This window comes from Melospiza georgiana, chromosome 9, assembly GCF_028018845.1.
Source record: "Melospiza georgiana isolate bMelGeo1 chromosome 9, bMelGeo1.pri, whole genome shotgun sequence".
NCBI lineage: Eukaryota > Metazoa > Chordata > Aves > Passeriformes > Passerellidae > Melospiza > Melospiza georgiana.
Genome location: NC_080438.1, coordinates 22,290,818 through 22,312,092, shown reverse-complemented (window position 1 = coordinate 22,312,092; position 21,275 = coordinate 22,290,818). Strand labels below are relative to the sequence as shown.

The window sequence follows — 21,275 nt, the reverse complement described above, 5'->3', positions numbered from 1 at the left end:
CCCCAGTGTCCCCGGTACACCCCACACACAGAGCCCCCAGTGTCCCCGGTACACCCCACAGTGTCCCCCCGGTGTCCCCCCAGTGTCCCCCATTGCCCCCCGCAGTTCTCCCCGCGGCCGCCTGGGGGCGCTGTTCCGCCGAGCGCCCCCCGCCGCTGGGCAGGGATCCATGACTCGGCGCTCGGCAGCGCGGGGTCCCTTCGCTCGGCGTTCCTCTCGCCGTCCTGGCTGGGTGGAGGCCGCCCGCAGCCCACCGGGGGTGGCGGATCGATTCTATCGGCGCTCGCCCGCCATCGACGCTCTCGGCTGTCCGCGCGCAGGCGCAGCGCGGCCGCGCCGCTATTGCTGCGCTGTCAGTGCCGGGAGCGGCCGCGGGGAGCGGAGCGGGGACCCGGCGTCGTCCCGCCTGTCCCGGTGAGGCCCTGCCTCTCACTCCGCCACACGATGGAGTTCCAGGCCGTGGTGATGGCGGCCGGAGGCGGCTCCCGCATGACGGACCTGACCTCCAGCATCCCGAAGCCGCTGCTCCCGGTGGGGAACCGGCCCCTGCTCTGGTACCCGCTGAACCTGCTGGAGCGCGCCGGCTTCGAAGGTGAGGCCCGGCGGGCTCTGGGTGTGCCGACCGGGGCACTGCGGGCTGTCCCCGGGCAGCGCCGCCGCTCCCGTCCGCTCCAGTGCCGTGTCGCAGGTGCCCTGTCGGTACAGGTGCTGTAGCACGTCCCCTCTGCGCTGGGGCTGTGCTGTTGGCCCGTGTCACATCCCTTCGGGCCCTCTCGGCTGCGCTCCCTGTGCCTGCACCCCTCGTCTCACCGAGGAAGGAGGTTGTAGAGCGGGGTGTGTTGGTCCTTTCTCCCAGGTGACAAGCGGCAGGACGAGAGGAAATGGTCTCAAGTTGCACCAGGGGAGGTTTAGATTGGATATTACAAAAATGTTTTTCACTGAAGGGATTTTAAAGCATTGGAAGGGATTGCCCAGAGTAGTGGTGGTGTCACCATCCCTGGAAGTATTCAAAAACCATGAGAGTATGACACTTGAGGACGTGGTTTAGTGGTGACCGTGGTGGTGGTGTTGGTTGGTTGGACTTGATGATCTTCAAGCTTTTTTCCAACGCTGCAGCGATTCTGTGATTCGAGGCCTTTCCCAGCTCTGATGTCATTCCCTGGCTCACTAACCTTGAGTCTCCCGTGTTCCTTTCTCAGTCATTAATGGCAGCAGTGTGAGGAGTGCCATCTCCCGGGGGTGCCTGCTGCTTTGTTGTTTCAGCCTGGCCCAGGCTCAGGGTTGCTGGCTCTGTCTGAGGCGCTCAGTCCGTGTGGCCACAGCAGGGTGGGGACAGTGGCACCCTCGTGGTGCTCCCCTGTGGGCTTTGCTTACACTGGGACTAAAGTGCTGTGTAGCACCTGGTGAGCTTCTTCAGTAGCTTCTGAGGTTAGGCTTTTGTTCACCTTTTGAGTGCTGGACAAATCTTTCTGTGGCGTCCCCCCAGCTTCTTCTAAAGCTTCTTCCTGACACCTTTCAAGCATCCAGGTTTTTATGTTTATGTTTGTCTTTTGTGTTTCTTCTTCTCCATTTTGTCTTTATGATTATCCTGCACTTCATCCTGAGTCTGTGGCTTTCTCCCTGACTGCTTCTATATTCTATGGAGATGTAAAGATCAGTTCATGATTATCCATGTTAGCTTCTTACTATTTCAGTGGGAAGTAACAAAACTAAGAGCAGACTTTGCCTTTATTCTGTTTCATTAGAAGATCCTAAAGAATTTCTGTTTCTTGGATTTGTTTTTTGTTTGTTGAAATCTGCATTCTGAATGTCTCCCTTCTTTGCCTGTTCTCCTGTCTCTTTTTTTTTTTTTCCCAATACTTTTATCCTGCAATGGAAATTTAGATAGCTAAAATCTTCTGTGTAATCAGTATTGTGCTTTCTCTGGCTCTTTATTCAGAAATAACCATTTCCACTTGATGCTCTTGACCACTGGCACTAGGTGCTGCCCCTCTACCCAGCCCTGGTGAGGCACATCTGGAGTGCTGTGTCCAGTCCTGGGCTCCTCAGGACAGGAGGGACACGGAGCTCCAGGAGCAGATCCAGTGGAGGGCAACAAAGATGATGGAGGAACTGGAGCATCTCCTTTATGAGGAAATGCTGAGGGAGCTGGGCTGTTCAGAGGTGAAAAGAGAAGACTGAGAAGGGACCTAATCAATATCTGTCACTGTCTGAGGGGAGGTGCCAGAGGACGGACCAGGCTCTGTTCAGTGGTGCCAAGCAATGGTACAAGAGGAAACAGGCAGAAACTGATTCCCAGGAGGTTTGACCTGAACATGGCAAAGAACTCCTTTAATGTGCAGGTGACAGAGCCCTGGGACAGGCTGTCAGAGGGGGTGTGGGATCTCCCTCACTGGGGGTATCCCAGAGCCATCTGGACACAGTCCTGTGCAATGTGATTTGAGATGACCCTGCTTAGGCAGGGAGGTTGGCTCAGGTGACCCAGTGTGGTCCCTTCCATCCTGAACCCTGCTGTGACTCTGTGACACTGCTGCAGTCAGATCTTTCTCCTTTCTCACACGAAGTGCTTCAGCTTACCTGTCCCCAGTGAAAGTGTGGACATGCAGGGTTGTATTCAGCAAATGCATTCAGCTTCAGTAAGAAAACTGCCACCTTCCTGCTCCTTCTGTGCTTCACTCTGTGACCAAGCTGTCCAGCCCTGCATTAAATGATCCAGTGGCATCAGTTCTCTCCCTGGAGGATCAGTTCCTCATACTTGCTGTGGAAGTAAGTGGGTGTTCCATGGGTGACTCACTGTGTCTCTTTTGCCCTACCTGCAAGTGCTTCAGCTCTCCTAATATTTAGGAGGCCTTTGCCCAGCTCACCAGGTTTATGCTGAACTGTGTGAGCTTACAACTTGCACCTGACACCAGTTCCCCCTTCATCAGTTAATTCTTTGCCTAATTCAAGGTGTGCTTTCAGTCCTTTTCTCTAGGTTCTTCAGCCTCTTTTGGTTTCACACTGGCATCCAGTATGGGAGTGGAAGAGCAGCCATGTCTCTGGCACCAAAATGCCACACAAGTCCCATATTTACAGTTCCTTTCTCTTTTTTTTAATAGATTCAAGATGAGTTGAGTTTTGATTGATGCAGATTTATTCCTGTGTTTTCATCTTGCCTATTCTCTTATTATCATTCTTATTTATTATTTCCCATAATTCTCTGTTAAAATTCCGTGTGGAATACAATGTTATAGTGTTGAGGTGTTTTGAGGGGATATTTTAACTGGAAAATTTGATTGGTGCTTTTCCTTCCCATTCTTAAGACTGGGGGAAAAGGTTTCTTGTCATCTTCTTTCCTCAGTTCTTTTCTCTGCAGAGCTTCTGTTCTCACATTCTTCATTTTGGAAAATATGCTTTCATGCCAGTGTTGATTTCCTTCAAATATGCATTTATCCTTTTTCTTTTGTAGATGGAATGAATTTGTTGCTCATATATTACTCCACTTTCTTGCCAAGCTGATGCTGAGAAATAGTTTAACCATTGTATTGTAATAGTGTGGTTGGTGTTGTCCACAGAGGATTACACAGGATTGGGGCAGCAAAAGACAAAGCTCTAAAGTGTTGGTGGCATGAGCACGGGGTCTCACTGGTCTGTTTGAGGACATATGGTTTGAAGTTGCTGGTTAATGATACAAGAAGTGTCTGTTCTGTCTTGGTAGCTCATGCCACACATGCATGTGTCCCTTTCAGTAACAGCCTCCCCCCAGCAAAGCAGGGGAGATTGTTTTCACAGTCATTAGAGTTTAATTCTTTTCTTGAAAAGTTACTGTTGCCAAAAGAGCTTGACTGGGTGGAGAACCCAGTTATGTTGCTCAAGCCTTTTGACAGTTCCATCAGCCTTTCTAAATAAAAAAGTGGGTGTATCCTGTTTGTGATTAATATTATTTAGATTTTTTTTCTGCTTCGTCTCATCTCACTCTCCTTTGTCCTAGAGGTCATTGTGATTACAAGGAAGGAAATCCAGAAGATGCTAAACCTGGACACAAAAATGAAGCTTGATTTTGTATGCATCAGTGACAACATGGACATGGGTACAGCAGATTCACTGAGGCATATTCACCAGAAAATTAAGGTATTACTGTCTTTTATTGAACTTAACTGGAAGTTATTTGTTTATAATTTTTTTTTGTTGTGTTGTAAGAAGTGTCCTATGTAGTGATACTGTGCATAACTGAATTTCCTGGTCTTCAAAAGAGCTGAATTTTGTAAAGGTCACCTCACAAGGGAACACACACAAAGACTCTGAATGACTGGAATTGAGAGCTGGGAAGGCTGGAGCCTGTTCAGGCTGGGCTCTGCCTGCGTCTTGGTCACTCTTAGCTTTCTGGCAAGGAATTAAAAGGTTGTATTTGTTTCTATGATTTTTGATACAGAGTGTGATAGTTGTTGTCTGTCTACCTAGTGCTTGGGGGAGTAGCTGTGCACAAATGTTCTTTGCTGCCTGAGGCAGAGCAGTGGTGCTCCAGAGAGTTTGTGTTCACTGCTGGTCATGACACAGGCGTGCCTGCACTCTTGGGTCAGTGACTTGTGCTGGGCTTCAGTTTTCTGCTTTTCCTCTGCTTTTGTTCCCTTGGTCTTACAGTAAGCTCTTCAGTAAACAGTGCCCAGATGTGATAAAGGGCTGCTGTTTGAATAAAACCAGCAGTTTACAGAATTTTAATTTCCAGCTGCATAATTAAAACACTCCCATGTAAGGCAGAAACGCTGCTTGGAGCTCTTGCTGTGATCTGGGACGGAATTTTGTTTTTGTTGTTGTCCTAGACTTAATCATAGGATTTGTTCCCTGTCTGTTTAGGCCATCTTAGCCAAATTGCCTGTTTAAATAAATGTTGCAACAGAACATCAATGAGTGCTTAAGTCCTGAGGTTTCTTTTTGAAGCTCTTTTTGAAGCTAATAAAGTGCAGTGTTACAGGCTGTATACTCCCAAGAGAAAGACTTCATTTGAGACAAGGTGAAACTTCAAGGCAAATATGGATGTGTAGATGGCACAAGGAGACAGATCTGGCAAGGGATTAATGCACAGACTAGTATTTAGAGGGTGAAGAGAATATATAACAAAGAAAATCAAAATTAACTAAATTCATTTAACCGAACTGAGTGTTTCTATCATGTGGAGAATCACTTTTGTCATAACTCAGTTTGGCAGTATTTTTTAAATACATGTGTGCAATAAGGAAGTATCTGCACTGCAAATTGGAACCCTGATCTTACAGTTTTATTGTCTGATCAATGTTGGGGTGTCTGTCTTTTGGTAATCCAGCCAGGTCTGCTTAGTGGCCCTGGGAAGCAGCAAGTAGAGTGTCTGTGAGTTAGAAAATAGTGTGTCTTCACAGGCGGCAGTGTTGATCTTCTGTTTATTTTCCAGAAAAAAGGCTTAGAGAAGATGTGAGGTAGTCCTGAAAACCACACAAGCTTTCCTAAGTCAGATGCTATGTATGAGTGGCAGCAGCTGCTTCTGCCCTTTTTATTCCATGTCTGCTTGCCTGGGCACAGAGGACAAAGTGGTCTCTTATTTGCAAGAAGCCTATACTAAGTTCTTGAGCAGATTGCTGCACTGTGTACTTTGGAGTCATTCCTGTAGTAAATGCATACCACTGGTGCACCTCTTACAGGGTATGCCCTCTCCTGTGTGATAGAGGTGAGAGAACTCCTCAGTAGAGGCAGCTGAAAAGCTGCTGTATGTTGGCTGTGTTTGCGGTGCAGCAGGAGAGTGATCTCGTTGAAGAATGAGTTTCCCTGGTGAAAACAACTGCTTCTTGTGGCCATAGTTTGCTGGCAGGCTTTTTGCAGCCCATGCCAAAAGTCTGATGAGAAGTTTAAACTGGTTGCTGAAACTTAGTTGTCACAAATTGAGTTAATTGCCCACAGACAGAAGAGCAAGTATGCTCAGTGAAAGCGAGGTAACGTGGCGCAGCATAGACAACTTGCTTGTGTGCAGTGCAAGTGACAGGGAGTAGAGCCAAGATTATAAATGCACAGTAAGAAATATGTCTAAGGGTAGCAGAACTGCTGATCACAAATTCTGAGATGTGCATAAAACACTCTAAAGCATAACACTTCATGACTTGCTGCCTTGTCCAGCGTTGACTGAAGGAGTCTCACTGCTGCTTGCTGTGCCTGCAGTTTTGGGCCTTTTTGTTGTTTGCTCCTTGGGTAATGAGGCTTGATACTTTAAAGATTAGATGTCAAGATTAGACTTACAGAATTGCATTCAGAAGTAGCAGGAGAGCATGTACATGCAAAACCTGTAAGGGCTAAGGAAGTGTAGTTTCCATTGTTTTCTCTCTTTATGTTGCTGTTGTTTTTGGTGGCAGGGAAGACTGACTTTTCATTCACAGTAACAACCATCTGACTGCCAGTTTTACTTTTTGCAAGTTGTTCAGAAGTTCATGAGAGCAAAGGAAACTCATTAAAGTTTTGGTTTGCTGTTTGCCCACTCTGCACACATAATAATGTTTTTGACAATTTTGCTTCGAAAGTTGATATACTAGATGCAAGTTCTTTGCTCTATTGGAAGTCTTCCTGTTATTTTTGGCTGTCTCAGCCTACACCTGATTGACAAGGTAGCAGCTTCATTAGGGTTTTCATGTTCATTACAAGTCTGAATGTATCCTTTTCTTGGATCCTTCATACAATAAAAATATTATGCTAAACTTGAGTCCTTAAGGTACCTGCATGAAAAGTAGTGAACACCAGAAAACTTGGTCCTGTAAGTTTCACTTTGTGTATTCCTAGGCCTGGGTGTCAGTCTGGCCTGTTCTTTACCAGTATTTTTAGTGGGTTGTTTTGTTTATTTTTATTAAACATTCAGTTCTGGGGTCTGAATAGCAAACACCATTAATCAGTTTGGCCTCACAATTCTCCAACTGAGAACTGAGGCATAATTATGTGAAGAGATTCAGCTTTTCTTTAAAATCATATATACTTGCTTTCTCCTCAATAACTATTGCTAGTCCTTGTTTCTGGTTTTCATTGGTAAGCAGCACTGGCTGGAGCATTCAGGTGAGTTGAATCTGGGTAATAGGGAAATCATAAAAGTCTTGACCATTTCAGTGATGATATGTGATAATATTTTCTAGCAAGAGAAAAGATTGAGTGCTGTCTACTGCAGGCTGATGTAGCAGATGATGCAGTTTGGTTTTGTAGGCAGGTTGTCTTTCAGTGGTAATTTTTTGTTGTTGTTGTTATTATGGGGAACAGCCTTTTAAAATGTGAACTTATTTTGATGTTCCTTGTAATTTTATGTAATGAAATCCCCTGGCTCACTTAGGGAGGCTTTTCCTCTGTAGCTGGTATTAGTGGACATGATTTTTTCCAAGTCGTATTGTAAAGTCTTTTGATACATCCAGTATGGTTTTTTGCAGTCCAGAAATAGGTCTTCATTTATTTGACTTCTGCTGCCATTCTTAAAAGCCTTCTCTTTTGCAGTTCAGTGGACCTCCTTTGGCTGATTCACAGGACCAGTATGCAAAATGTGTGCCATGACCTTCATGTTATAGGACATAGAGTTTGGCTGGTAACACAGAACTTGTGATTTTGGGGAATAGTAACAAGAAATTTGTGGTAGGACCTAGAAGCCCAAGAGTAAATTGCAGTGTCTCAGAATATACTAGTTGAAATACTGTGATGATAAGCAGCCACTCTGGTGGAGGAAGGAAAGGTTGATACAAAACTGGAATGTATCAGGTAAAGTATTCTTTATGGTAGAGATGAGAAATTAATTGTATTGCTTAAGGCAATGAGAAGGGTTTGCCAGGAATACTGAGCAGGTGTGGAACTCAAATGTATCAAATGTGGGACAAACACTAGAAAAGGAGATAAGATATTCAGAGTGGAGTGTAAATGGGTTTAAATTAGCTGTGAGAAAACACAGGCTGAAAATTGCAGAAAAGTTTTAATCAGAGCAGAATATGATTGTGAGTCAGTTTTCCAGGTGTAAACAAGATAAGAATCCCCCAATTTCCTCCTAGAATGAGAATCTGGTTTTTTGCATTTTTGTTTGCTTTTAAATGAACTAAATAAATCAATAGCTGAAATGACAGAAGGCAAAACTCTTGACTCAGGAAACCCCTTTGAGGACTGTGTTTCTGTGACCTTCTGCTTGTACCATTCATCAGGCTGCTAAAGCCCTTTTTGTGGATTGTCGATTATTGTTGATGAAAAAAATAAATGGCAAGGGGTGTCACTGTAGTTTCAGAGCTGCTCTGAAATTTAGGCATCTCTAATATTTGACCATTTTGTTTCCTGTGCCAAATTTTACCAGACCCACACAGCTGCTGTCTGGCACCCCTCCCAGGCTGGGGCTCTCCAGGCAGCAGGTTGAAAAACCTGGTTAACTCATGAATCTGTGTTTTGGGTAGATTGGGTGTGCCTGGATCAAACATTTGTCTTCACTGAGTCTGTATTATTTTCATCTTCTATTAAGCATTTCTCTCCCTTGTGTCACCCAACTATACTCCAGACAGTGATTAAAATGTGGCGTTCCAGCAGAGTAACAGCAATGGAACAATTTCGTATTTTCCTCCCTTGATGAGCCCTTAGCTGTGTTAATGGAAGCCCTGAATAATATGGTGTGAATTAATCAGCTTGTCTTCTGCTGCTATCGCTGCTGAGTGCTTGTGAGAGAAATGTTTCATCTCAGGTGGTCCACCTGGTCTTCTCAGTTTCAAAAAGTAAGATTACGAAGTAATATAGCTCTTTAAAAGCAAAGCAAAACAAACCCTAAAAAGCTACCAAAAAGAAGAAGGAAAACCAACTTTCTTTGAGCAAATAAACAAAGCTTGAAACTCCAGATTCTCTCGGTATGTGCATCCTTGGGATCCGTGTTGTGGAAAGTGTGATGTCACGGTGGTGGTCCGTGCGCTGCTGAGGGTCACTGATCCGTGGAGTCTTGGCCAGCGCGACGAAGCGCTCGGCTTCCTCTGCTGAAAAATCTCCTTTCCAAACACATGATGTAAGGAGGCTTGCTGCAACGGCTGCAAGATGGAATCTGAATCCTTTTGGTACGACTGAGCAGAGTTTGGTGAGCATGGAAAGAAAAGCTTAGGTCCCCATAATATAGAGTTATTTTTTTGTACTGTCCGTGGAAATAATAAACCCAAATTAAATTCATTTGTATGAGACAAGGTCTGTATAATAGCAAGGCTGAACTAAATATTCTGTTAATCTGTTTTGAAGTAGTAAAAATAATTTAATAATTTTCTTCCACCTCAGCTGACAGCAAACATTTTTTACTTAAGTGTTTAAAAGCAAATAAAAATGCTGTCTTGGTGGTTTTTCTGTTTCTGCCTTTAACAATGTTGTTAGTAAGGAAAGCAGATGTATCAGATGGCAGTTCACAGGGTATGTAGCATCTTTTTTCTCTCTCTCTGCCTCTTATACTGAAAACTGCCACAACTGAAGGCACTGGCCAACATTATTTTTGTTTTTGTAAACATTTATTACAGTTTGCATGTCCAAATCCCATTCCCAAAGCAGAGCTGATGGTCTTTGTAGAAAGCAGCTACATGGGCAGGTGCTCAGGCTGGGTGGCTGGGAGGAACAATACACCACTGCCTGACTCTGTGCTTGAAGAATGTGTTCAGGACTTTCAGCTGATCATTATTTTTTCTGGCAGGGTAAGAGAGAATTCAGCAGTTGTTGGGGGGTTTTGTTTGTTTGTTGTTTTATTTTATTTTTTCTAATGTTACTCAGCTTTAGAAGACTCTAGCTAATTAAATTATTTTGCTGCCCAGGTTTACTATGAATAATGGCTTAAACACCAGAAGTTTGAATAAGGCAATTAGTTGTGAAAGTTGGATCAAGAATGATTATTAGGGCATTTGCTATTCTGCCCATTGTCCTCTAAAGAGGATGCCTTCCATTATAGAGACTGCAAAACCTTAGGTGTTTTGCAAGAAGAGTCATTGACAGACCTGAGATGCCTGTCAGCTTCAATTGTTGCATCTCCCCCTGCATGTCCTTTTCCTTTTCATGCTCCTGGGAACTCCAGGCCTGTGCTCATTATGTTAACCAATACCTCTTGTTCCCATGTAGAAGTTAATGGTCATTGCTTTTCCTGTATTACAGTGTGTGTGTTTTCATTTAGGCCTCTGTGGTTTCTGATGAATTACACAAATTCAGCCTATTCTACTTGCAGACACAGCAAGCTCTTTGCACAGGCATATAGCTGAAGTAATTTATTTAAAAGCATCCTGGTAAAAATATTTTCCTGGTTTTGTCAGCCACTGCTAGTTTTCATTTCTGGGGAGTAAATAGCAGTGTTCATTTTGGTAAATCCTCATTCATTTTCCCTATTTAAAATAGATACAGCTGCCCTGTGTAAATAACTTACTGTGCTTTAAGGATGACACTGTGACAGCTGTAGTGCCCACAATTGCCATGAAAAGCCCAAACATTGTATGAAGGAAGATCTGTTACGATCCAGACATGGGGAAGATACACAAGTAGAAATCCCACAGGCTAGAAACAAAGCAAAAAAGGCTGCAGGCAGCAAGGAAGGAATGTTCTTCCAGAGAAATTTCCAAAGAAGATATAATTGCAGGTGATATTCTTCCCCTGAAAGAGAAAATGGAATTGTTCAGATCAGACACAGCTGATCTGTTGGAGCCTGAGTACCTAGTTCCAGTTTTTGGGGAATGTGGGAGGAAGGAGATGCCAAATGTCAGCCTATGGACTTAATTGTGCTGGGGAGGGTTTTCCCCTGTGTCTGGTTTTGCAGCTTGGTACAGTTGTGTAACACTGATAATAGGAATGTGGTGTTGTGAACAGCACATGCTATCCCAGAGACTGTCACTCTTCTCAGTACTGGTTTTCTGTCACTGTTTAATTTGGTGAAAGCCATGGTAAAGATCAGTGGACTTTAGGATGCCTGGAATTTAATTTTGCATTTTTGTCATGCTGTCTTAACTGGGAAACCCAAACAGGTTATCTCATTTTTCCTTGGTTCTGTGCTGAAAATGGAAAAGCAAGTCTGCATTTAGATTTTTCATGAAGCAAATTTAGATATTCTTCTGTAGTATAAATTCAATCAGCTTCTTTGGGAAGATGATGAAAATTCTGGATGTAGACTAATAGTGCTGGAAAAAGCAGTGGAGGTCTTGAAGTTTTCGTAACATTTTTCTTACAACAGCAGTTGCTGCAGACCAAACACCATTAGAAAAGTTGGAAAGGTGCTAGAGGAGAAAATGATCCTGTGTGGAAGATTAGTTTAGGGATCTACAGTTTATAATAGTGTTTTTATTTACCCTAGCATGAAAAGTGTTTAGAGAAGAGCCCCAACATTTGAACAAGGCTGACGGGGTTTCAGGCAGGTGGTTTCCCCTCCTGTGCAGGCTGGTGCACAGTAGCAGTTTCACTGAGCTGTCTCACAGAGCCTCTGCTTTGCAGAGTACATCAGAATTTGGGTTTTCTTTTGAAGCAGTGTTGAAACTGGGTGTTGTGTAATGGCTTGTTTTGACCTTGGAAAGGGTTTTTTTTTAATTTAAGATCGTGCTGATACTAGCTGCAGGATGGGAGAATGATTCCTGAGGACACATGCTTGTATGTTTTGGTTTTTATTTAGTCTCTAGTTTGAGACTGCAAGGAACCATTATGATCCTCTAGTCTTTATGGGAGTTTGCACCCACTCTTGTGGGTCTGTTAACTCCAAAACTTAGGGGTGAATTAGTGAAAGCATTTCTGAAATATAGCAAGACTTTTCTAGACATTCTACTAGAATGTATGAATTGTCTGTTACATACTTCAATATTTTGTTCCAGTTTATACTTATTCTCCCTCTTAAACCACTTTGCATTTTATTCCTCTGCTGATCACTGGTTCCTAGCCCTTGAATCCAGTCATTCCTGCTTTTTGTTGTGCTGATGAGAGATCTGCAATTGGGCTCCTTGCTGGCTGTGGGCAAAGGCCTTCTTTCCCTTCAATAAGTTGAGCCGGTTGAGCTCCATTAGGACTACTTTTTATTATTATTGTGTGTATGACTGCAGCACCTGACTGCCTAAGGCTCTGCTTACATTAAGTGTTAAGCCTGGGCTTGAGCTCTGGGCTTTGGCAGCAATTCCTGCTGCGCTGCTGCTGCTGAGGTTGGAGCCCGACTGCTGCGTTCTCCTTTCTGTTCATGGGAGGCAGGGTCCCAGATCAGCTGCACAGCAGGTCTGGCAGTGCTGCCATCCAGGTAGTCCTGGAAACCTGCCTTCCAGGAAAGGAGTGATGAGGAGAGTGCCATTTGTTTCTGGAGTTGTGCCTGTGGAGAAGGGGTCTGTCCATGCACTGCATTGAGCCAGGAGAGAATTTACCTTGCCAGGCTTACCCTCCATGAACTGGAAAATGCAGGGTCTGGGGTGCTCCCCTGAGCTTTTGCAGGCACAGTGCACACTTCTGGATGCCTTTAGATGAGAAAACCACATCACTCAGGACTGGGACATAAACCCAGGAGATGACCCTGATCTCAGACAGATGAGAGAGCCTACCATTACAGAATCAACTGTGTCAGTCCAGTGCCCCAGGATACTGATAGGATGACAACTGTCAGTGTCCTGCAAGTGTTAGGGTAGCAGATTTCTTTTACTAAAAAAAAAAATAAAGACAGCAGAGGCTGAAGCCACACCCTTTAGAATAGATACAAATAGATACTAGGGCTGTCATCCTGTGTTGAAGTGCAGTAGAAGTAGTTTTGTCAAGTGCGTGACAAGTGGTCGGGATTGGCTTTTGAAAGGACAGTAAACAGCTTGTGGTTCATGTGATAGAAAACAGAACCAGTGAAGAAGGGTGATGGGGGTAGAGGAATAAGCTGAGAAAATGACTTTTGGAGTACTGTATAAGGACAAGATTGATTTAGCTGACACCAGAGAAAAAGGTGGATTGCAAAGCTTATGTTCCAGACCAGAAGTTTTACAGTTCAGTAAGTGTCATAATATCAATGTCCTGCTTTGAAAGTTTCTTTAATAAGTGTATGAACTTCTGTTCATCTCTATAGTTCTGGGTTTGGTTGCTGAGAACTGTAAATTACACTTTTCCACCTCACATGTCAGTTTGAGCATAGGTAACACGACTTCCTTCTGGGAGGAGACAGGATGCCTTCTAGGCTTGAATATCTTTCCTGTTCCTAGCTTATATGTGTGTAAATTAAAAAATATTGATTTTGGATGGTAGCTCGTGAGATGAAAAGATAACCTAAAATGGTGTTTTCATTGTATGGTCCCATCTGATACAAAACATAGGATGAGCCATATGATGGGACTGGGGTTAAGTCTCCTCCCCAGCTTCTGGCATCTTTCTTGCAGCTTTCTTTGGGAAGATAAACTGTGATGCTGACAGGTTACGTATGTGAAGGCATTCACATTGCCTTAAGATATCCTCACCTGATGAATTCAGGGCCATCCAGGAAATTAGAAGAGACTCCCTTGGCTCCCCCATCAGACTTTTCTGTTTTCTTTTTTTTTTTTTTTTTAAGGGAAAAATAAGTCTCTAAGAAGCTCCTTTCACATTACACAGATCTTAAAAACTAATTCTTCCATCCTTTAATGAAGAAAGGTTGCTTCTGGATTTCAGGTTGAGAGACATTCTGTGCCTCCACTGTCATCTCTCCTCAGAATAGTTTAAAAGGTGCTGGTCTACAGCAAACTTCTGCTGCAGGGTGACAGCAGAGTAGGTAAATGCTTTGTGTCTGCTAGCAAAGTACTAAATCATGATTTCCCTCTGAATCTCTCCATCAAGGACATTACAAAAGGAGAGTGGGAATTCCCAGCCAAAGGCGGCCAGTTCAGTTTGTAGCTAACAAGATCTTACAGACATCAAAAAATAAATGAGGTTCCCTGCTCCAGTTGCAGCAACAGTCATAGAGCTTCAAAGAGGTCACAGGTGTGGAAATTGGAGGTCTCTTAATGGAGACTGAGATAAAAAGGGATTATTTAAAGCCTTGGATGTAAGTTTCTGATCTGAAGAGTGGTGAGTAATGCAATTGCTGGGAGGTATCTTTGACTTTGCCTAGAGAATGCTAACAAGCAATCAAAATGCTTGCCCACAGCCAAACTGTTTTTTCCCTTTCCACTCTTTAGAATAATAAAAAGCATTACACACAAACCCCACTGTTAATGCAACATGTGGGTGAAGTTCCAGGCTATTGTGTATAAAACTCAGTCCTAATTCCAGCAGTAATTATAACTTGTTCCTCTCTCTCTCCCCTGTTGTTTGGTGACACCGCAGGAAGTGATGCAAAGTTCTCTGTTTGTGCATGTATTAACTTAGGTTGAGTATATCTAATCTCTTGATTTTCTTTCTTTTCCTGTCAAAGTCTCAGTTGTAATACTGTGCAATTAGAAACTTTTAACATTTAGCTTCAGTGTCAGTTCTGTTAAGAAGCTGGTTCTACTGCTTGTGGATGTTTTGCTTCTTTTCTGTTTATAATGCAATCTGACATTTGTTTTCCTCTTTCTCTTGAGGCTGATTTTGTTCATATTACAGTTTCCTTGCAACACATGTTTTCTCATTTTCTAGTCTGCTGTTTTGGAGGCCATCAGCAGTTTAGGCTGTGAGGTCCTGCCCTTGTCTATACTTGATAGAAAAAGCATAGTAAATACCAATAGTAAAATTCATAATTTGCTGCCAGCTATCTGTGGTAACCTTGACATCTCCTGTTTGATCATAAGGGCTCCAGCAATAATTGCTGAATATAAAAGGGTTTTTAGCATTGCATTTGTATGCAGGGTGTGAGAAAGTCCAAGGCTTTTTATTTATGCTGGTATATTACACCATATAATTGCATCCATCTTTTGATCTGTGGTATGAATTAGTTCCATTGAAAACATGTTTTCTATTTTTAAATCGGCTGTCTTGATCCGAGTTCTTGAAACAATCTGCTTTTTGGCCTTGTTTTTGTGTATATTTTCCATATTGTGCTGGATTTAATATAGTTGTTGACATACTGGTTTTCAGTGTTTTTTCCTTACTGTTTTCTCTATTTTGTATAAATCTCTTCATGTTTTATGTTACCCTGTTTTATTTATCTGGATCAAGTATTTAACTTATTTAATACCTGACTGTTTCACAGTTTATAACATTTGATGGTGACGTGCCAGTATTAGAAAGGTAGAATGGAGAAGTGGGGACCTTAGTGCCCTGTTTTCATACTTGGCTTAACTGAATACTCTGTATTCAGGGATGGTTGGGCTGAAAGGCCAGAGCTACAATAATTCATGAAGTCAGTAGGGATGCAGAAGGATCTTCTTGAAACTTGGATCATAGGTGGGATGGTCTCTGCAGAATCCCAATTTTCTCCACTGGTCAGTAGCTTAGTCTCAGTTTTTCATTTGAGTGAATAAATTGCAAATTTGAGGTTAAAAGGGATTGCTAAGGCCCAAGTTAACATTTCCAAGGAGCATTATATTCTCCTTGTCTTTGCTGTGGCTCTTGTGATGCTCACAAAAGCATGAGCTGTGCTACCAGGAGGGCAGGGCTGCTGTCCCTCAGAGTAGCAATGCAGTGTTTTCCTGTGTTCCTCAACCCAAAATCCTTTGCTGCTCTCTTATGCTTGGTGGCCTTTTCACCTGCTCCGTATAGCAGCTTCTGTGGCAGGGCCCTGGTCTGTGATGAGGCCTGCTCTTTGTCATAAAAGTAGTAGAAACAAAATGGCACACAAAATGTGTCAAGTTTGGCAGAGCAGGAAGATACCAGATATTCCAAGTATTTGTCTCATGCTCCATCCATTAGATGGCCCTTCTTGATTTAAGACCTTTGCGTTGCCCTGCCCGTGGTTGTAATGCGCGTGGAGAGTGCATTTGTGAGTGCATTTTTTCCCTTTGCAGTTGTTCTGCTTGAGGTGTGTGCTTGCTGGGGTTTTTTTTAATCAGTTCGTGTTGATTCTTATCATCTGTATAATAGTTTGGGGTTGATGTAATCATTGTTACATGTATTTCATTAAGAGATGTGCGTGTACTCAGGCGTTTGCATAATTCATGAAGTCAAGTATGTTCACATACCCCTTGTGAGTGCATGTACTAAGTATGTACTTCTCTTCTTTGTATCAGTGGCTCATTGGGAAAGGTGCACTGCATTTATTTGGTGTGTATATATGTAAAAAACCCACAAGTTCTACCATTTATTTTCTTTCTTATACACCCACCTCGAAAACGTAAAGAAAAACACACACTTCTGCTAAGGTTCTAGGATAGTTTATTTTTTCATTCAGCCATTAGTTTATTCGTTCAGGAGTTGTACACTGGAAAAAAAAAGTGCATCCATTAGACAGTGAGGGCTTTATTTATGAGGGGGGTGGTGTTTCAAAGGGGAAGCTGTCAAGTCCCAAAAGAGCCTTTCATGGTGTATTCTCAGCGTGCTTCTGAGGCCACTGCTCTGCTCATCAGGAGGAGAGGCAGAAATGTGGGCTTTACAGAGCAACTGTGTGTTTCACTGGTCCCTGCGCTCACTGACGTTTATTTACATATTGGGAGAGTAAATGGGTAGAACAGATGGCAACCAGACATTTGGTGGTTCTGTTCCCGTATGCTCCTCAGGGGTCTTGCATTCAGTTTTTGCAAAAAGCTTGTCCTATAGGGAGGAGAAAAAAACCCAGGAGCTTGCTCAGAACTATGAAATGCTTGTTGGGTTTTTGCATTAGTGACAGATTAAAGCATTTAGTAAAATGTGAAATAATTACAAGGTTTGTTTTACAAGTCCGGATAGTCGTTCCTTAGTATAAGACTATTGGGGTGTCAGTCCCTCTCATTTGATTATTTCTTATTTTCACCATTGGAGCGAATGCAGCTAGATTTGAAGCTGGCAATCTCTTCTTTCTATAAAATGAGTTTGAAAAGTACAGGTCTATTTATATGGGTCTTGAATTCCTTTTGGTCTTTTCTGTAAACGTTGTTATTCATTCGTGCTCTTGTAAAAACAGAATATCTGAAAATTTTGCAGGATTTTCCAGGATATTTAATATGTGTTTCTTCACAGTTTACAGTTGTGAAGCGGGAGATTTGCTTCCACACCAAACTGAATTTTTTTCTAATTTTCTATGTGCACTCTGGAATGTTGGAGCAGGGCTGCTCCAGAGTGCTGGGCAACTCACTTTAGTGGTTTGGGTTGTTGGGGTTTTTTCCAATGTGTGCATGTTGGGTTTTTTTAGAGAAGTGCTAATTAAAACACTTTCCTTGGGCAAAACTGTAATATAAAATACACGTTTTGAAAATATGTTAAAAGAAGTGATGCAAGTCAGGTTTTGAATGTGTAAAATTCTCAACCTGCAGATTGTTCCTTCCTGTAAAGCGGCCAGGTGTTTCTTAGTAAAGTGGGGACAAATCACATGAAAATGGAAGAGCTTGACCTTTTGCACAGCATGCCAAATCAGCATCTCCAACAGTTTGTGACATGATGAATTCCAACACCTTATTGGTAAACACATGAAACTGCCTAGCAGTTATAGGAGAACCTGTCAAATAATGTAAATACCAGACCTCAGCTAATCTCAATTACAATGTGGAATCTCCTCGTGTTAGATAAAAAAGCAAGCTTTTCTTTAATAAACCTTTCTGAAATGAGAGGTCAATCCTGAAACAATTTGCTTTAAACCAAGTTAGTTTTCAAAAGTAAGAGTAGAATTACTGATCGATCCTCCATGGATTAACTCAGGTTTTTTCTAAGTATTGTCTAATGCCCTTCTCATTAAATATTCTATTTTAAAAAGATAAAATTAGGCAGCCATGTCACACTGCAGGGAGGCTTAGCATGGAAAATGGCAGCAGAGAAAGTGAAAATGGTAACTATCAGAAAAGAAACACTGTCTTCTGGAGAGGCCTTTAGAAGGTTGATCGTTAACAAAAAGTGGAAATTTGCTACTTTTGTGTCAGCCATGCTGCACAAATATTATGTTAGGATTAGTTTAAATTAAGTTAATTGCTGAACTCGTAGGTTTTTGGCAGTTTATCTCAGAACCCACATGAAATACAGAAAACTTTTTCTAAATAAGAGTTTTTGGGTGGATTATATTGATAGTGTCCACTGTTAATGAAGCTGCTGTGTCTTGCTCAATATGTGACAATGTTCCTGTGACTTGTGCAGCAGTTCTCTTAAAAACTGCATAAGGGATTTTGGAATCCTTTGAGATCAAAATAAAGTACAAGCCTCCTATTAAATAGGACCTAACATCCTTTTTTGGTTTTTTTCCTTATAATATGGAGTACTGCTGGTTTTAGGAAATGTATTTCTAAACTGAGCCCACCATCGCAGTGCAATTACTGAGTAAATCACATCCTAGATAGTCTTTGTTTTTTTTGTCCCTCAATAAAATAACATAGTTTAAATATCTTTTCCAGCACTTTGTTGCCAGATGCAAAGTCAGCTAAAAAGAGTTCTTCAGAAAGATTTTTTTTTCTACCTCATTATATAACTAAAAGTAGCTGTTGAAATAACTGCAGAATTTCTTGTTGGTTTTGAAAGCCATGGCTTCTGTGTCCTTAGGAGCAGATGAAGAAAATTCAGATGGTCACATATTGTATATGGTGCAGATCTGGATAAGCATTAACCAAACAACAGTAACAGCAGGATCAGGAAAAGCGCACTGGTAAAAACCAGGAGCTATTTTTGGCAGTGGTAAATTAAAAAATAAGAAAAAGGTTAAAGTGTGTATTTGGTTTTGGGTGTTCAAATGCTAGTCCATATGTGGTAATTTGTATCTCTGAAAGGTTTGATGGGTTTTTTTTTCTTCTTTGACAGACTGATGTCTTGGTGTTGAGCTGCGATCTGATCACAGATGTTGATTTATACAAAGTTGTGGATCTCTTTCGAACACATGATGCTTCTCTCTCCATGTTAATGAAGAAAGCTCATGAACCAACAGAAGGGGTACCAGGACAGAAAGGGAAAAAAAAGCCAGGTATGTAGGAAGGAATACATATTTATTAATAAATTACCGAGAAACCACTGGTATGTATGATATGTTTAGTTATCAGTCCCAGAGCAAAAGAAATAAAAAAGGCACAGATACCCTATTTTTCCTCAGATTCCCTGGTGAGGGTGTGACTTGGTTTTTTCCAGCTCAGAATTAAGTATTAGACTCGTGTAATCTTGCAGGCTGTGATCCAAAGCTCACAAGAGTTAAGGGAAAAGCTCCAGGTGACTTCAGTGAGTTTTGGATGAAACCCTGAATTTTTGTTACATATGAGCATTAAAACCGTTAGGTTTTTCAAGAGCACTAAGCATCAGCCAGATTATAGCTGGGAATTTTACACTGACTGTAGGGACCGGCACTAGGTGGGTAACAAGCACTTCTAGAAATTCTCCCCTCTCATAGTATGTAGTGAATTACTCTTCTGAAATCACATCCAGGAGCCTTTTGCTAGGCAAAACTCCCACTGATTTCAAGGAGCTGATTAGATGCTTATCTTGTCCATTTTACCATAATATCTTAGTTAGTGCCTTGTAATCTTTAATGTGTCTGTTCTCACAACACTGCTGTAAGGCAGAGCAGGGCTATTATACCCATTTTACTTATATGCTAAAAGTACTAAATACCACACAGTTGTTCCCACACCATACCTCTCATTTTCTGTTAATGGTATCTCTTAAAATGCTGAGCCTTGACTATTGGCAGTTTAGTGGGTCCTTGATTAAAGTTCAGAGGCATTACAAGTAAGAAAATGTAGCTTCAAACTGTTTGAGAGAGGAGTGAAATGCAAGCCAACAGTTGTCTGAAAGCGGAGGAAATATGTTTTTAAAAGAAAACTTCTTAGGCTCTGCATGAAGATTTTTCTGGAGCAACGTGTAAGGTTAGTAGGGCTGAAAGCATTTAGTACTTGGACTCTCAAACAGATCTAACTCCCCTATTTTTGAAAAGGCAATCTAAGTGCTAATGGCACGTAAAACATTGTCAAGGGCACTGCTACAGCGGAGAGTTGAGCATTCAGGAGTTGTAAACTAATGGGTCTGTGGTTAAACATCATAGAGCTTCCCAGCATGTGAGCTCTGAGCACACAGGGTGGGGGTGAGAAGGTCTGTGAGGATAAACAAGATTATCTGAAGGCTCTTTTCAAACATAAACACATCAGATTGTACATGCATTCTTATTTTGCTTGTTTTTTATGTTAGCGTGCTTGACTTTGCAGCATAACTCTTCCTACATGACTTGTTGAAATTTGTGTGTGTTTTTTCAGATCTGTAAAAGACCAAACTTGAAAAGACTAAAATTCCATTATGTAGAAGTGTTCTGTCACCCCTGGTGTTTTTCTGTGAGGCTCAGATCTCCCATGCAAAGCACCATTTGAGCTGCCATGGACAGCAGTAGTGACAGGTTTCCTGTGAACTGCCTCTGATAAGATGTGAACTCTACCTGGCCTGTTTCAGTCATTTGTTAAAAGCAGGGGAGGGCCAAGAGAGGAGTCTTAGCTTCTTCTCCGGGTTCTGGGAGGGAAGTGTGTTTTAGGGAGTACCAGACCCTCCTGGCTTTCATTCCTGCTTGACTAAATCTACCTTATTGCTGTGAACATTATCTTTGCTCATCTATCTTCCTTTGCCTGTGCTGGCTTCTTGCTGCCACCAGCCTCCATTCCTGTTCTCTTTCCTTAGTTTCCTTCCTCAAGGATCCTTGTTGAGAGCCTGGCTTTTCTTTGTCATCTATTACTCTTTTCTTTCACTGAAGATGGATGGAACTGCCAGTTCCATCTTCTGTCCTGTTTCTCACTTCTTGTCTTCATCTGGTTCATTTATCCACCTACAGTCACCTGTTCTCTTCTGATTCCTGTCCTGTCTAATGTCCTTTAACAGGCAGTCACAGTTTACAATAGTTTTCAGGAGCTGCTTTCTGTCCCTTCCAGCCTGTCTTGTAGAATCCTCATTTTTTTATGTTTTTTTTTTTTTTTTTAACCTCACCCCCATGAGTTTATGACTTTGATTTCCTTGTAAAAAACAGCTTACAAAAAGACAAATTAAACTCTTTCCCCTGGAACAGTCATTGCAGCATGGCTGTGGAGCCTCGTGGCTTGTGTGCTTTGCTTTTACCTCCTGATGGTACAGAAAACCTTAGGTAGCACCTGCTATTTCAGAAATTGGAACAATCTGTCCTTAAGAATTCAATATCCAGAAATATTAGCAGCAAAAATAGAAGACTAGAGGAGAATAAAGCATGCAAAGCTGCAGTTTTCCAGGAATTGGTTAGAGCTTTTCAAGGGAAGGGATACCAAACCATTTCTGCTTATGCTAAACTCTTCTTTTTCCTTAGCCTTAGAACCAGCTGAATGGTTTTTGCTGAA

General features: G+C 42.2%; 1 protein-coding gene across 1 annotated transcript in view; it reads left to right on the top strand.

Annotated features, from left to right (window-relative positions):
- Positions 1-331: 331 nt before the first annotated feature.
- EIF2B3 (eukaryotic translation initiation factor 2B subunit gamma) overlaps positions 332-21,275 on the top strand; it is a 95,401-nt gene continuing 74,457 nt past the window's right edge. Inside the window, exons 1-3 of the mRNA XM_058030584.1 lie at positions 332-592; positions 3,971-4,110; positions 18,745-18,904. Coding sequence (XP_057886567.1) covers positions 445-592; positions 3,971-4,110; positions 18,745-18,904 — 448 coding nt within the window. The 5' untranslated portion in view covers positions 332-444. The remainder of the gene's footprint in view (positions 593-3,970; positions 4,111-18,744; positions 18,905-21,275) is intronic.